The sequence below is a fragment of the Tachypleus tridentatus genome, chromosome 2, assembly GCF_004210375.1.
Source record: "Tachypleus tridentatus isolate NWPU-2018 chromosome 2, ASM421037v1, whole genome shotgun sequence".
Classification (NCBI taxonomy): domain Eukaryota; kingdom Metazoa; phylum Arthropoda; class Merostomata; order Xiphosura; family Limulidae; genus Tachypleus; species Tachypleus tridentatus.
The window spans coordinates 70279568-70293406 of NC_134826.1; the positions used below are offsets into that span (position 1 = coordinate 70279568).

At 35.4% G+C, this 13839-nt stretch overlaps 1 protein-coding gene across 4 annotated transcripts in view; it reads right to left on the reverse strand.

Annotated features, from left to right (window-relative positions):
* Positions 1-13839, reverse strand: part of su(f) (cleavage stimulation factor subunit su(f)) — a 59920-nt gene that overhangs the window by 23645 nt on the left and 22436 nt on the right. For all 4 annotated transcript variants that reach the window (XM_076488363.1, XM_076488362.1, XM_076488364.1 and 1 more), the window contains exon 4: positions 4301-4333. In XM_076488363.1, coding sequence (XP_076344478.1) covers positions 4301-4333 — 33 coding nt within the window. The remainder of the gene's footprint in view (positions 1-4300; positions 4334-13839) is intronic.

A 13839-nucleotide genomic window follows, 5' to 3' on the forward strand; every position in this document is an offset into this window, starting at 1 on the left:
CATAATTATGCAACAAACAACACATCTGTTTGGACTATTAGGGTCTACGTACAAGCACTTATCACTACAATATAACACCTGAAGTAAAAAAATCTGAGTCCTCAGATTAATTTTTCAACTGATCACTCCCTCTGAGAATCCCGACATCCAGTGCGTTACATATTCGATGAGTGAGTGACAGTGATACAGAGATGCCAACTATTTCAAATGACTGAGCGTAATGATAGTAGACACAGCCCGTACAGATATCGTACAACCACTGGATACAGTTTTGAGTCATCCATGTCTGTGGATCCATCTGTGGCTAAACTGTAAACACTGTTAATAAGTATGCTTGAAATCATTTTGTTATCTTCACAACCCAACATTTGTACAATGGCTGTAGTTTTGGTTCTTGCACAGCCATATTTTGTCGCTATATCAGAGTCTGGGAATATTTTTCTGAATAGATGTCCTGCATGATCGGCTACAGCTAGGGGTAAATTATGAGCAATGATGAATTGCGTGAACATCACTTCTGCATTTATGGTTTCATATTCTGAATTCTTACTCATAAATGTCGTTATCTGCATCGTTTTTGTCTTCGCCTCAGCCTTTTGTTGGTGAGATGCTGATTTTGTATGTCTGGAACAATCGTTTATCCCGCCATGCGCCACAGAAAAATCGATGTGACAAACTGTACAAAACCCATGACTGTCACTGACTTTTGATGCAATGACCTGATATTTTACACTATACTCTTTCCTAAATTTTTTATTCACAGTTTTAGTCCTTTTAGACTATTTGCCAGAAACAAGACAATCTGGTAAACGAAGCCTCTTTTCTTTTTTTTTCCAACTTGTGAACGATCGCATTGGTGTTTCTATGCCGCTTAGAAAACGAGAAATACCCATCTACGCGAGCGCTGATTGGCTGACAAGCACTGATGACGTAACTATGGATTCCCCCATGTACCCAGTATGGAGAAGCACCGCACGCAAACTATTGGTAAATGTCGGAGATACAAATATGTTTTTATTATTTCAAGCTCAAACATGATTATCGCAAGTAGCCATTTGGGCAATGTATTTTATTTATTGTCAAAATTTATTTGTATCTCACTAAAAATTTTCTTTTCACCCCTTTCAAGCCCTGGGGGAACAATTTATCACTTTATTGCTAGGCCTATATAATATATAATAATTTGGGAGTTGCAACAAGTCGTAATATTTGTCTATATGAGCGTAAAGTCGTAATGTATTCACCAAAATCGTAATGGCTACGCTCAAATCGTAATGATTGTCACCTCTGGTGATATATGACTTGAGTGTGAGGTTTTATTGTGAGCTTGAGATTTTTTTTTTCTAATCGTTCTAATGGTTCAATGTGAAGGGCATCTTTTTCATCACAGTTGGTTACAGTGATCTTGGCTACTAGCCAATAATAAGTATAATAGTTTACCTAACATTTCAAGAAGTAAATAGATGATGTACCAGTTACTATAGCCCATAGTAAGACCGATTTCTCAGACGTTACTACAATCAACTTCACCATAATGCTTTTGAATCGAAACTTTGCGATTGGTTTAAGTCTCCATGGCCGGTCCTTCGAGAAGACTCATCAAATAATGGTCTTCTTTTAGAAGTCAGCTTCAACTGTTGTGATTTCTCTAGTATACATAATTTATCTATGCGAAGAAGAAAATATCTACCTTGTAAGCTGAGTGACCGGATGACCATCAATGTCCTGAACCGTACATACTGGATGCAGAACCGGTCCTAGGAAAACTTATGTCTCATGCAAACCTTGTATTTGGTGTCCCTGCTCGTTTAAAAACTGATAAGAACTGCTAATTGCAATGTCGATTTTGTTGCCCAGTGCGGGGACACACGTCGCTCACTTCAAGGTCAGGCGCTAATTGGATAACTCTTGTTCAAGAAAAATATCAGTGTACACAATTGTGCTTTCTTGCTGACGAGAAACCCACTTGAAATAAAAATGTATCTCAGAACGGCTGGTGTGGGTATTAACACTTCTATTGGTAAGCAGAGCACAACGTTTCGACCTTCTTAGATAGTCTTCAGGTTAACAAAGAGAGTTTGCAACTGACCGTTGCCGGACACACGTCTTAGGGACGAGAATATAAACGAGTACGGGATTGTAAGGGGACGTTACAGTTAGATGTTAGATTATTAATTAGTATAGGTATAAGGGTGCGCCTTTACATTGGTTTAATTTTAGTTTTAGTTACTGTATAAGTAGGGCTTATTTAATTTTGCGTTTGTTTATAGTTGTTTCCCGACTTAGTATTTTCGTTATATTTTCATGGCTTGCCATCTTGTAGGTTCAGAAGATTAAAATTCAGTGCTCGATCTCAGTCTGGAATACCTTCCTGATAGCCTATTTATTGTCCAGCTGTTCGCTTGTTTGGTTCAAGAACTGTTTTTTATTCTAACAAAAAAGGTTGCCACGACGATTGTTGGTGTAGTCATTTCCAGTCTCTAGTTTTTATACTAAATACAAGTTTCGTGCTTAGCAGTGAATACTTTGTTTGTTATTAAGCATAAAGCTATACAGAGGGCTATTTGTGCTCTGCCCACCAGAGGTATCGAAACCCGGTTTCTTGTAGTACAAGTCCGCAGACATACCACTGTGCTACTGGATGGCTTCAATGAGTGCTATTTCCTATAAAAATCAACAAACTCGAATTCTTTGATAACACACACTTAATTTGACCATTTTTACAGTATCTACTACTACACGCTACAAAACTACACCTTCCAATCGATAATATAATGTAATATTCTGATTGTGTGTAAATGTTCATCGATATTAATATTTCATTTTGAAATATTTTGGAGCTTTTCACCGGTCCTACTAATATATCACGAAATAACGCAAAGTCTAATAATAAAAAGGATATAAAGTGGTTAGAACCATACAGCTTTATTCGAACTCACATCATAACCCTGCGATAGAGGGCGCTTTTGTGTTTGTTTTGTTGAATTTCGCGCAAAGCTATACGGGGGATATCTGTCCTAGCTGTCCCTAATTTAGCAGTGTAAAACAAGAGGGAAGGCAGCTAGTCATCACCACCCACCGCCAACTCTTAGGCTACTTTATTACCAACGAATGGTGGGATTGATCGCATATTATAACGCACCCACGGCTGAAAGGGTAAGCACATTTCATGCGACGAGAATTTAAACCCCTGACGCTCAGATTACAAGTTGAACGCCTTAATCCACCTGGCCATGCCGGGACGTACTTTGGTGAGAAACCTTTCAATATTTATCCCTTCTATTTTATACCAGATTACCGAGTACCACAACTACCACCATATATTTAAAGTACATCTCCCTCTATTATTATCATCCCAATATCACTCCAATAAAATGAAAAGAAATTGACTTTCACTACTTCAAACTGTTGATATGCTTTAAAAAAACGCGTCATAGGAAAAAACATAGCTCTGAAACACACATATACATATATATTTATTTATTAAGGTTAATATATATATAAACCTAAAAATCATCTACGAGTAGCACAATAGAAATTCATAATCCATCGTTCCTAGCGCCATCTATTAACAGCTTGAAAAGGTTTACAAAAATAATAAGGTTAATTTGAATAATTGGCGAGTTAACTAATAATCTTCAATAGTCGAAAAAGAAGATGTTTCCCCTCAGGTTTAACAACAAAATATTAATTTCAAGTTTTAAATTATTACACAATTTACCATCAATGTCTATGCAAAATACTTCAATGTATATCTTACTTAAATGGTCATCAAATTTGGTTTTATGTCAAGGTAATTAAAATTAGTTTGGAATTTCGTGCAAAGCTACACGAGTGCTATCTGCGATAGCCATCCCTAATTTCGCTGTGAGACTAGAGGGAAAGCCGTTAGTCATCACCTCTCTCCGCCAACTCTTGGACTACTCGTTTACCAACAAATAGTGGGATTAACCGTCACATTATAACGCCCCCACGGCTAAAGGGCGAGCCTGTTTGGTGTGACAAGGATTTGAACTCGAGGCCCTCAGATTATGAGTCAAGTGCCTTATTTACCTGGCCATGCCGGGCCTAGGTAATTAACATATATCAGAGATTAGTTTTTAAGCTTGATACTGGTCAAAAGTGACCACGTAGGACTATCCTGTCAATAAGTCTTCCTCATAATAATGTAAAAATTTCCTAATAAACGAAACTTTATCTGCCGTTTTTTTCCTATGATATTGGAATTATTTACGTTACTAAATAATTAACTGTTAAATTATATAAAATTGGTGCGAACTGTTTCGAATTTCACACTTACCTTTTCAACCCTTTCAAAATTTTTGGACTTCATCTATAAGAAGAAAAAACACAATTTCACATAACGAAACGTTACCTAAATATTGTTTTATTGTTTCAAACATTCGAAAATAACAGAAGAGAAAATTTAAAATTGCGAACCGCTTGACTTTTACAAAAAATAACAAACATGTTCCACATGGAAATGATTTTGGAAACTCAAAAACAAAATACTGAAAGACGATTGAAGCGTCAGAGTGGTATGACAGACTTAACAAGACAATATATCCCCTCCCATCATTTAGAGCTAGTGACCTATGGTCAGGGAGGCAGTCGGTCAGCAGCATCTTACAATCCGCTCTGCGGGATTAACTGTTAATCTTATAACACAGCCACAGTTTAAAATGCTATTTTATTACTGCATGAATCTGAATTCGTCAAATCAGCTCTGAAATCCAGAGATCTACCACAGGGCTGCTTCTGAGGAGCATACAAGTAATTGGCGTAAAATTAAACATTTTAAAACAATCCAATTTTGACATTTCGTCCTTCAGTTTACAAACATTTTTTAAGAAATTATTTTGGATATTTCTTTCTCATTAAAGATTATTTCAGAGAGTAATTTCAATCATACTTTTGAAATTTGATCTGTTTATTGTTTATCTTCTCATTTTTGAGGTAGGTTATGTACCCATATTTTGCCAATACTAAAAAATTCCATTTTTAAGTTAATTTTATATTAAAGAATAAACTCAAATCTGATTATTGTATATGGACTTGTTTTCGAGAGAAACGAATTAATAGTAATTAGTAAAAATGTTTTGATCCTCTTTAATAAAAAGGCTGTACAAAATAAAAGGGAAGGAGGCATCCGCGAGAAAGTTATATAAATCAACTTTCTTGACAGAAACCTTGATTTAAAACAAAAGCATACTTATTTGTTTATACTTCATTTACACATTGTATATATAAAAATCTTTGTTGAGTTAAAAATTACTAAATACTCGTGGCGCCATCTTCTGGCATATAATGATCTGAATATCTTTTAAAACACATTTACTTACGCTGCTGATCAAATACAATTTCTGAAAAGCCGGAATCTATTTTCAAATGGCTTTAATGTGTTTGTGTTAAAACGAACAAACAAATACAATCATGTGAAAAAGTTAGGGCACTCTATGAAAGCCTGTGTATTTTTGTAACATTTTTGGATATACAGATATTTAATCTCAATTTTAACAATACTGAGAGATTATAGGAATATAAGTAAATATTTAAAACTGAAAAAAATACTTTTCAAGATCTTCTGTAAATGTAATTCTACAAAAATGCATATTCTAACTGAGGAAAAAGTTAGGACACCTACACATTTATTCCCACTTAAAATGGCTCAACTCAGACACAGGTGTATCACACCAGGTGCACATGATTAGAAGATCGATACTCAGCATTTTGAATGAGCCTTGCCCTATTTAAACCACAGACATTTAGTTTGGTGTGCTCCTGACTGTTGAAGTAAGAGTGGGCACCATGGTGAAAGCAAAAGAACTGCCTGAGGCCTTCAGAAAGAAAACTGTAGCAGTTTATGGGTCTGGTAAGGGATATAAAACGATCCCAAAAGAATTTGAAATCAGCCATCCCACTGTCCGGAAAATAGTCAACAAGTGGAGAGCTTTCAAAACAACTGCCAACATGCCCAGGTTTGGTCGTCCAAGCAAGTTCACCCCGAGAGCAGACCGCAAGATGGTAAAAGAGGTCTCCAAACACCCTAAGATGTCATCACGGGACCTACAGCAGGTTCTGGCTACTGTTGATGTGGAAATGCATGCCTCTACAATCAGAAAAAGACTGCACAAGTTTAACTTGCATGGAAAGTGTGCAAGGAGGAAACCTTTGCTCTCTAAGAGAAACATCAAGGCCAGACTGAAGTTTGCCAGAGAGAACGTAGACAAAGACCAGGACTTTTGGAATAACGTACTTTGGACAGATGAGTCCAAAATTGAATTATTTGGACACCAGAACAAAGGATATGTTTCGCGTAAACCAAATACAGCATTCCAGGAAAAGAACCTCATACCAACTGTGAAGCATGGAGGTGGAAGTGGTGTCATGGTTTGGGGCTGCTTTGATGCAGCAGGACCTGGACAGCTCACAATTACAGAATCCACCATGAATTCTACTGTGTATCAGAGGGTGCTTGATGATCATGAGACCATCTGTACGAAAATTAAAGCTGAAGCGGAATTGGACCCTGCAACACGACAATGACTCAAAACATACCAGTAAACCCACCAAGGACTGGCTGAAAACTAAGAAATGGAGAGTCCTAGAATGGCCGAGTCAAAGCCCAGATCTTAATCCCATTGAGATGCTGTGGGGTGACTTGAAACGGGCTGTACATGCAAGAAACCCCTCACAGCTGAAAGAATTCTGCATTAAGGAGTGGGGCAAACTTTCTTCAGACCGATGTCAGAGACTGATAAATGGCTACAAGAAGCGTCTCACTTTATTTCAGCCAAAGGGGGTAACACTAGCTATTAGAAGGTAGGGTGTCCTAACTTTTTCCTCAGTTAGAATATACATTTTTGTAGAATTACATTTACAGAAGATCTTGAAAAGTCTTTTCTTCAGTTTTAATTGTTTAGTTATATTCCTATAATTTCTCAGTATTGTTAAAATTGAGATTAAATATCTATATATCCAAAAATGTTACAAAAATACACAGGCTTTCATAGTGTGTTCTAACCTTTTCACATGACTGTATATTTATTATAAGCTACACTAAAAAGGGACCGTCTGTAAAAACAACCTGATAAAAATAAAACTTAATTTGATATTATGTTTAATATTTTTTAGATTCGTGTGATATGTGTATTTTTGTGGTAGTACACAGATAAAATAGTTTGTTTATTCTAATTAAAATTTCATTTCTTCATGTGCTACATGCTAGATTCTAACGCTCAGAACCAAGTTGTTTTTGTGCTTTCACTTTGAAGAAAGAAATCCATCACAATTATTATTTCCACGAATTATGTTAATCCATTGCACATTTATTTTCGCGAATTATCTAAATCCGTCTCATAATTACAATTTCCACGAATTATCTACGTTCGAAACGCTTGTTACACATTAGGATACGAGAGCAGTGCCACATACTTACTGCTAAGCCACTAGGGGGTTATCCGAAACGCTCAGCTCATTCTGAAATAATCCTTAAAATCCACTCTGTCTCCGACAAATAAAAAAAGGTATACGTAGAAGAAATCCACATTAAAATAGTAACATTAAAAAAAACAAAACGTACAAGTTTGTTAAAATGCTTTTCTTTAAAATGTTTAACTAGTAAAACAACTATGAGAAATCATAAGATTATGGATAAACAGCTACTATATCAGTTTAAGAGTCACTCCGGAGTGTAGTTCAATAAACAGACATTTATTAAAAGATGGCCATATTTCGTTGGTTGTGGTTTTCTTAACTTATCCAATAATTATTAACGTGAAACCTTTCCTGTCATAATCAAAGTATTATTTTAAAAAATAACTCACATACACACTCGGAAAGAAATAAGGCTTATAGACTTGTCTATAGGAATAACGAAGTTTATTTTATCATAACTCCCTTATCCATACAAGTTATTAAACAACTTAATCAATACAGAGAGAGAGAAAAAAAAAGTTGATGCGTACAAGTTTCTGTTATAAGAAGTTTAAAACATGTAACTTAATTAAATATACTTAAACAATATATACGAACAACTTCGAAGTCGTTTTCTACAAATCCGAGTAGTCAGATAAATGCCAGTAATGTATACATCGTGTTTTCTCACAAAATACTCACACTAGTGAATAAACACTTTCACTCGTAATTTACAAGAAATGGTGGCTTACATCTTAAGTAACGGAAAGAGAAAACAAAAAACAGACAAAAATACCATGACAAAGCAGCATTTTAAAATTGGTCAAGTGACCACCGATACTGATTTTTCAGGGTCAGCATTTCATTCTGTGCAACCATCCATTCGTTTCTTTTTTGTATGGAGTTAACTTACTGAAATTATAAGCTTGTAATTCTTACCGCTTTAGTTTGGGAAAATTAGCAATTATCACGCTTAAATATAATAACGTAATTAGTTGGGTCAGCTTTTTCTCCTCCTACATAAAAACACAAGGAATTATAATGTAGCTTATATTCAATTACACTATGTAACAAAATTTTTACTTTTTCTTGTTCCAGGGTAGAAAGTGTTATTTCCCAATTGCTTGTGCCTAAAGTAGATGAAAAAGACCTATTTTTCTCTTCAAACTTTGTTTTTTTTTAACCTGGGTGTGTATAACAAAAACATGATGGGAGACTATATTTCGGGGCTGATACATGAAAGTGATTTACATTACAGTCGCAAATCTCAAAAAATTACTTATTTTTGTTAATTTTTGTATAACTTTAATATAAATACATGTACATCTTAATTCATATGTTGTTTTATTCAGACCTTATGTGAATGAAAATGTGCAAATTTGCCCGTTTTTACATAGAAAGTAGGTTAATTTTTAAATATCATTATCCAGGTCACAAAAACAACGTTTGAAGGGAATAATGGCCACTTTCCGTACTTTTACAACATAAGCAATTAAGATATAACACAAACTATTCATGACCAAAATTTGTGTTACATAGTGTTATTTATGAAAATTATAGATGTTAAATAATCACGAATTCGTTTTTTTGTTTGTTCTATTGCATTGCAACCTTCACTATATTTACCACTAGAAAATATCATGTTTATAAAACAGATACGAGGATTAACTAAGACTGGTGTTTATGTAACAGGTACGTGGAATAACCTTAGACTAGTGTTTATACAATAGGTTTAACTAAGACTGGTGTTTATACAACATTTAAGTGGATTAACTGAGACTGGTGTTTATACAACATGTACATGGATTAACTAAGACTGGTGTTTATACGAGAGGTATGTTAATTAACTGAAACGAAATTTAATTTTACTCGTCAAAACACGCATCAAATTGGTTCTAGTTTTTACTCGAGTAATTAAATACATATAAATACCATTTCTAAACTGAACATCACGAACCAGTAGATTAACATCCCAGTCCTTTAGTGAATATTTTTTCTTTTTTTTTTTTGCTAAGCCTAATTCAATGATTTAAGTGTTACACAACAAGGCAACGTAACATTTTCGAAGCGGAAAATTAAGTAAAGAACGAAACAGGCATGTCGTGTGAAAAGATTGGGGAATATATTCATAACAACTTTCCTTAAGTCCTGGTTTGAGTTCCGGCTGAGACCTAATACTGTATCTTGTTATAGATAAATCAAGATATGAAACCATTGCTAAGCCTCGTAGGTATTAATCGATTCTGTAATCTAGATTGCTCTTCCTCCATTACGAAAAATGACTTGTACAGCATTTTTTCAAGCAAAGTTACACAATAGGCTATTTATGCCGTGCCGACCATGTGTATTGAAACCCAGATTTTAATGTTATAAACCTTCATATTAACCACTGAGTCATTAGTAGGCTCTCTTTTCAGCAAGGTTTTCAAGACTTGGAGTTAGCTCTTCTAAGTAACTCTAGCCTATTTCACAATTTATACGTTATTATAGAGGCCCTTAATCAGGGCCTAAAAAAAAAACAAAAAACAACTCCATGGTTAAAAATTTCCAGTCACGTTGCAGTACACGTGTATCATTAACAACATTTTTCAGTAATCAGTTTTGTGATTAAAAGTACAATGCTAGTTTGTTGGTTTTTGTTGTTGATGGGGGACGGGGGGAGATACGTAACACATAAAAATAACATAATAACGGGAGTATTTCAGTCTTACCGGGTTTCACGAAATAAAAATAATAAATCAAGCGCACTAGTTACATAACATCAAACAACATAACACTACATCATTCATTAAATTCCAGCTCTAGAATACTTGAATTGACCAGTGTTGTCGTGGCAACAATTTACCTTGTAAACGGATAATTTTACCAACCCAACACGTTACCTTTTATCTGGTTAATGTTACCATCACAACGAGTTACCTTTTATCTGGTTAATGTTACCATAACAACGAGTTACCTTGTATCTGGCTTATGTTACCATCACAAGTTATCTTGCATCTGACTAATATTACCACCGCAACAAGTTATCGTGTATGACTCATGTAACCATCGCAACGAGTCACCGTGTAATTGGCTAATGTTAACATGGTAACGATGTTTCGCGCAACTGGCCATATGTTACCATGGTAACATGTCTTTCGTGTAACTGGATTTTTGTTAACATGGTAACAAGTTAACGTGTAACCGATTAATGTTACCATCGCAAACAAGTTACCACTTCTCTTTACCTCTCTTCACAACGAAAACCTTAATTTTAATTTTTAATACTCTAAAGATATAATTTATTTTACTTTGTCCTAAGATGGTAAATCTTGTATCTTAAGCATGGTGACATACATTCTAATCACTCCGAGGCAATCATTGAAAAAAAAACTACATCTGTGGTGTATAACGAATTATGGATTACAAAAATTACATCTCTACTTGATAATAAAAATATAATGGAATACCCTTTACTTCATGGTAAAAACAAAAAACAAAACACAAAACATGCTGTAATACCTCCATGGTAAAAAAAACACAAAACAATACAAAACATGGTGTAATACCGCCATGGTAAAAAAAAACAACAACAAAAATACAAAACATGCTGTAATATCTCCATGGTAAAACACAAAACATGCTGTAATATCTCTACTTCATGGTAAAAACAAAACATGCTGCAATACCTCTACTCCATGGTAAAAAACAAAACATAAAACATGCTGTAATACGTGAATGGTAAAAAACGTGCTGTAATACCTCTACTTTATGGTTAAAAAAAGGCTGATGTAGTAGCACCTCTACTTAATAGCACGAAGCTTATATAGTAATAATCTCTACCCTATGGTAAAAAACAGATGTAGTAAATCTCCACTCAACAGTATAAAGCTGAAAAATTAGCACTCTTACTTTATGGTAAAGAAAGCTGACGTGGTAACATCCACACTCTATGGTTTCAACCATATTGCCCAATCAACATGAATTATAAACTCCAAGTTGCTCACTGATCGAAACACCATCTGAGGAACAACTGCGTTACGTCAACAGTTACGTCTGCTTCAACTAGTCACACAGAGCAGTCAACACCAACAGAGAAATCACATGAAACAAGGGCTAAATATCTGCGAATGATACCCTCGAAGAAAGTTAACCAGCGTACTAGTTCATGAGCATAGAATCTACATAATGTTCGACACGAATCAGCTATCTGAACTATTACAACAATGAAGGTATTTCAAAAACTATCAAAGAAAATATTCAATTTACACTTTAGAAAAATGCATCTGGGCCCACGATAGCTGTGTATGTTCTGAACAACTCGAAGAAATAAAGAAGACGCATGAAAATGTGTAGAGATATTGTTGGATTTATGGCCAAAAATATCGTTAAGAGCAAGGATACCATTCTAATCTTTATAACTAGAATAGTAATAAAAAGATAACGAAGTAGCTATACTTATCGGTTTCATCAAAGTAAACATTTTTTTCAATTTTCTCATTTCTCAAATTGCCATCTTAATTGATCATTCATTTCTATTATCTGATATAAGATAAAAGGAGAGAACCTGTGTGCACTTAAAAGAAACATAATGCGACTAATGGTCCACTCAGGTCATTGCCGCCCTCATTTTGAACTATGATAACCGGTCGGACCATTTGATTGTTTGGTTTGTTTAGAATTATGCACAAACCTACACAATGGACTATCTGCTCTGCCCACCACGGTTCTCGAAACCCAGTTTTTAGCAGTGAGTCCACAGACGTGCCGCTGTGCCACAGGAGGGCGTACCGTATGAATTACTTTCCCCAAATGGCAGAATTCACTGCCGTTCTTATAACGCATTCACGGCTGAAAGTGAAGTGTATTAATTAATAACATCACAATCTGAACCATAGACAAAAAATCCACAGCCCGATAAGATAACTGTTATGTCACAACAGAAAGAAGGCGGTATCCAAGTTCGAACTTATCAACTCACAGAACTCAAAAGAGAAATAAACGTAGCAGCCAAGTTTTCACTACCTCTCATGTCGGTTCTCAAGCTGTCCGATATAAATTCACACATATACACGAAATAATAATGATACATAAAGGTCAGTAACAGCATCTTGTCATTGGTAATTCAACGAATCTTCCCCTTCTGGACAGAATTTTCTATCAAACTATTAAAGTAAGTTGAAAAACATACTCATAGAACAAGGGAGTAAAGTTCTAACAAAGTCTTATGCTTACAATAAATGGCACATTTACTTTCGTGTATAGTTGACTTTGTATGGCAGATATGGATGCTCAATGGTTCTTACTAAATAACATTTTCGGTCTGAGCCAATAGCAAGGCTGTTGATTCTATTCTAAATACATTACGATACATAAAACTTTTTATCTTTTATGTTCGTTTTTTATTACTATTTACATTCACGAGTGTTTGTTTTTGAATTTCCCACAAGGCTACAAGAGGGTTATCTGCGTCAGCAATCAATAATTTAACAGTGTAAGACTAGAGGGAAGGCAGCTAGTCATCACCACCCACCGCCAACTCTTGGGCTACTATTTCACCAAAGAACAGTTGGATTGACCGTCACATTACCAAAGATGCCAACTATTTCAAATGACTGAGCGTAATGATTGTAGACAGAGCCCATACAGATATCGTACAACCACTGGATACAGTTTTAAGTTATCCATGACTGTGGATGCATCTGTGGCTAAACTGTAAACACTGTTAGTAAGCTTGAAATCATTTTGTCATCTTCACAACCCAACATTTGTACAATGGCTATAGTTTTGGTTCTAGCACAGCCATATTTTTTCGCTATATCAGGGTCTGGGAACATTTTTCTGAATAAATGTCCTGCATGATTGGCTACAGCTAGGGGTAAATTATGAGCATTTATGTTTTCATATTCTGAATTCTTACTCATAAATGTCGTTATCTGCATCATTTTTTTCTTCGCCTCAGCCTTTTGTTGGTGAGATGCTGATTTTGTATGTCTGGAACAATTGTTTATCCCGCCATGCACCACAGAAAAATCGATGTGACAAACTGTACAAAACCCACGATTGTCACTGACTTTTGATGCAATGACCGGATATTTTGTACTATACTCTTTCCAAACTTTTAATCCTTTTAGATTTGCCAGAAACAAGACAATCTGGTGAACGAGGCCTCTTTTTTTTTCATCTTGTGAACGATCGCACTGGTTTTTCTATGCTGCTTAGATAAGTTTAGTTTCTTAAGTTTCGCCCAAAGCTACTTGAGGTCTATCTGCGTTAGCCGTCCCTAATTTAGCAGTGTAAGACTAGAGGGAAGGCAGCTAGTCATCACCCCCCACCGCCAACTGTTGGGCTACTCTTTTACCAACGAATAGTAGGATTGACCGTAACATTATAACGCCCCACGGGTGAAAGGGCGAGCATGTTTGGTGCGACCGGGATTCGAGC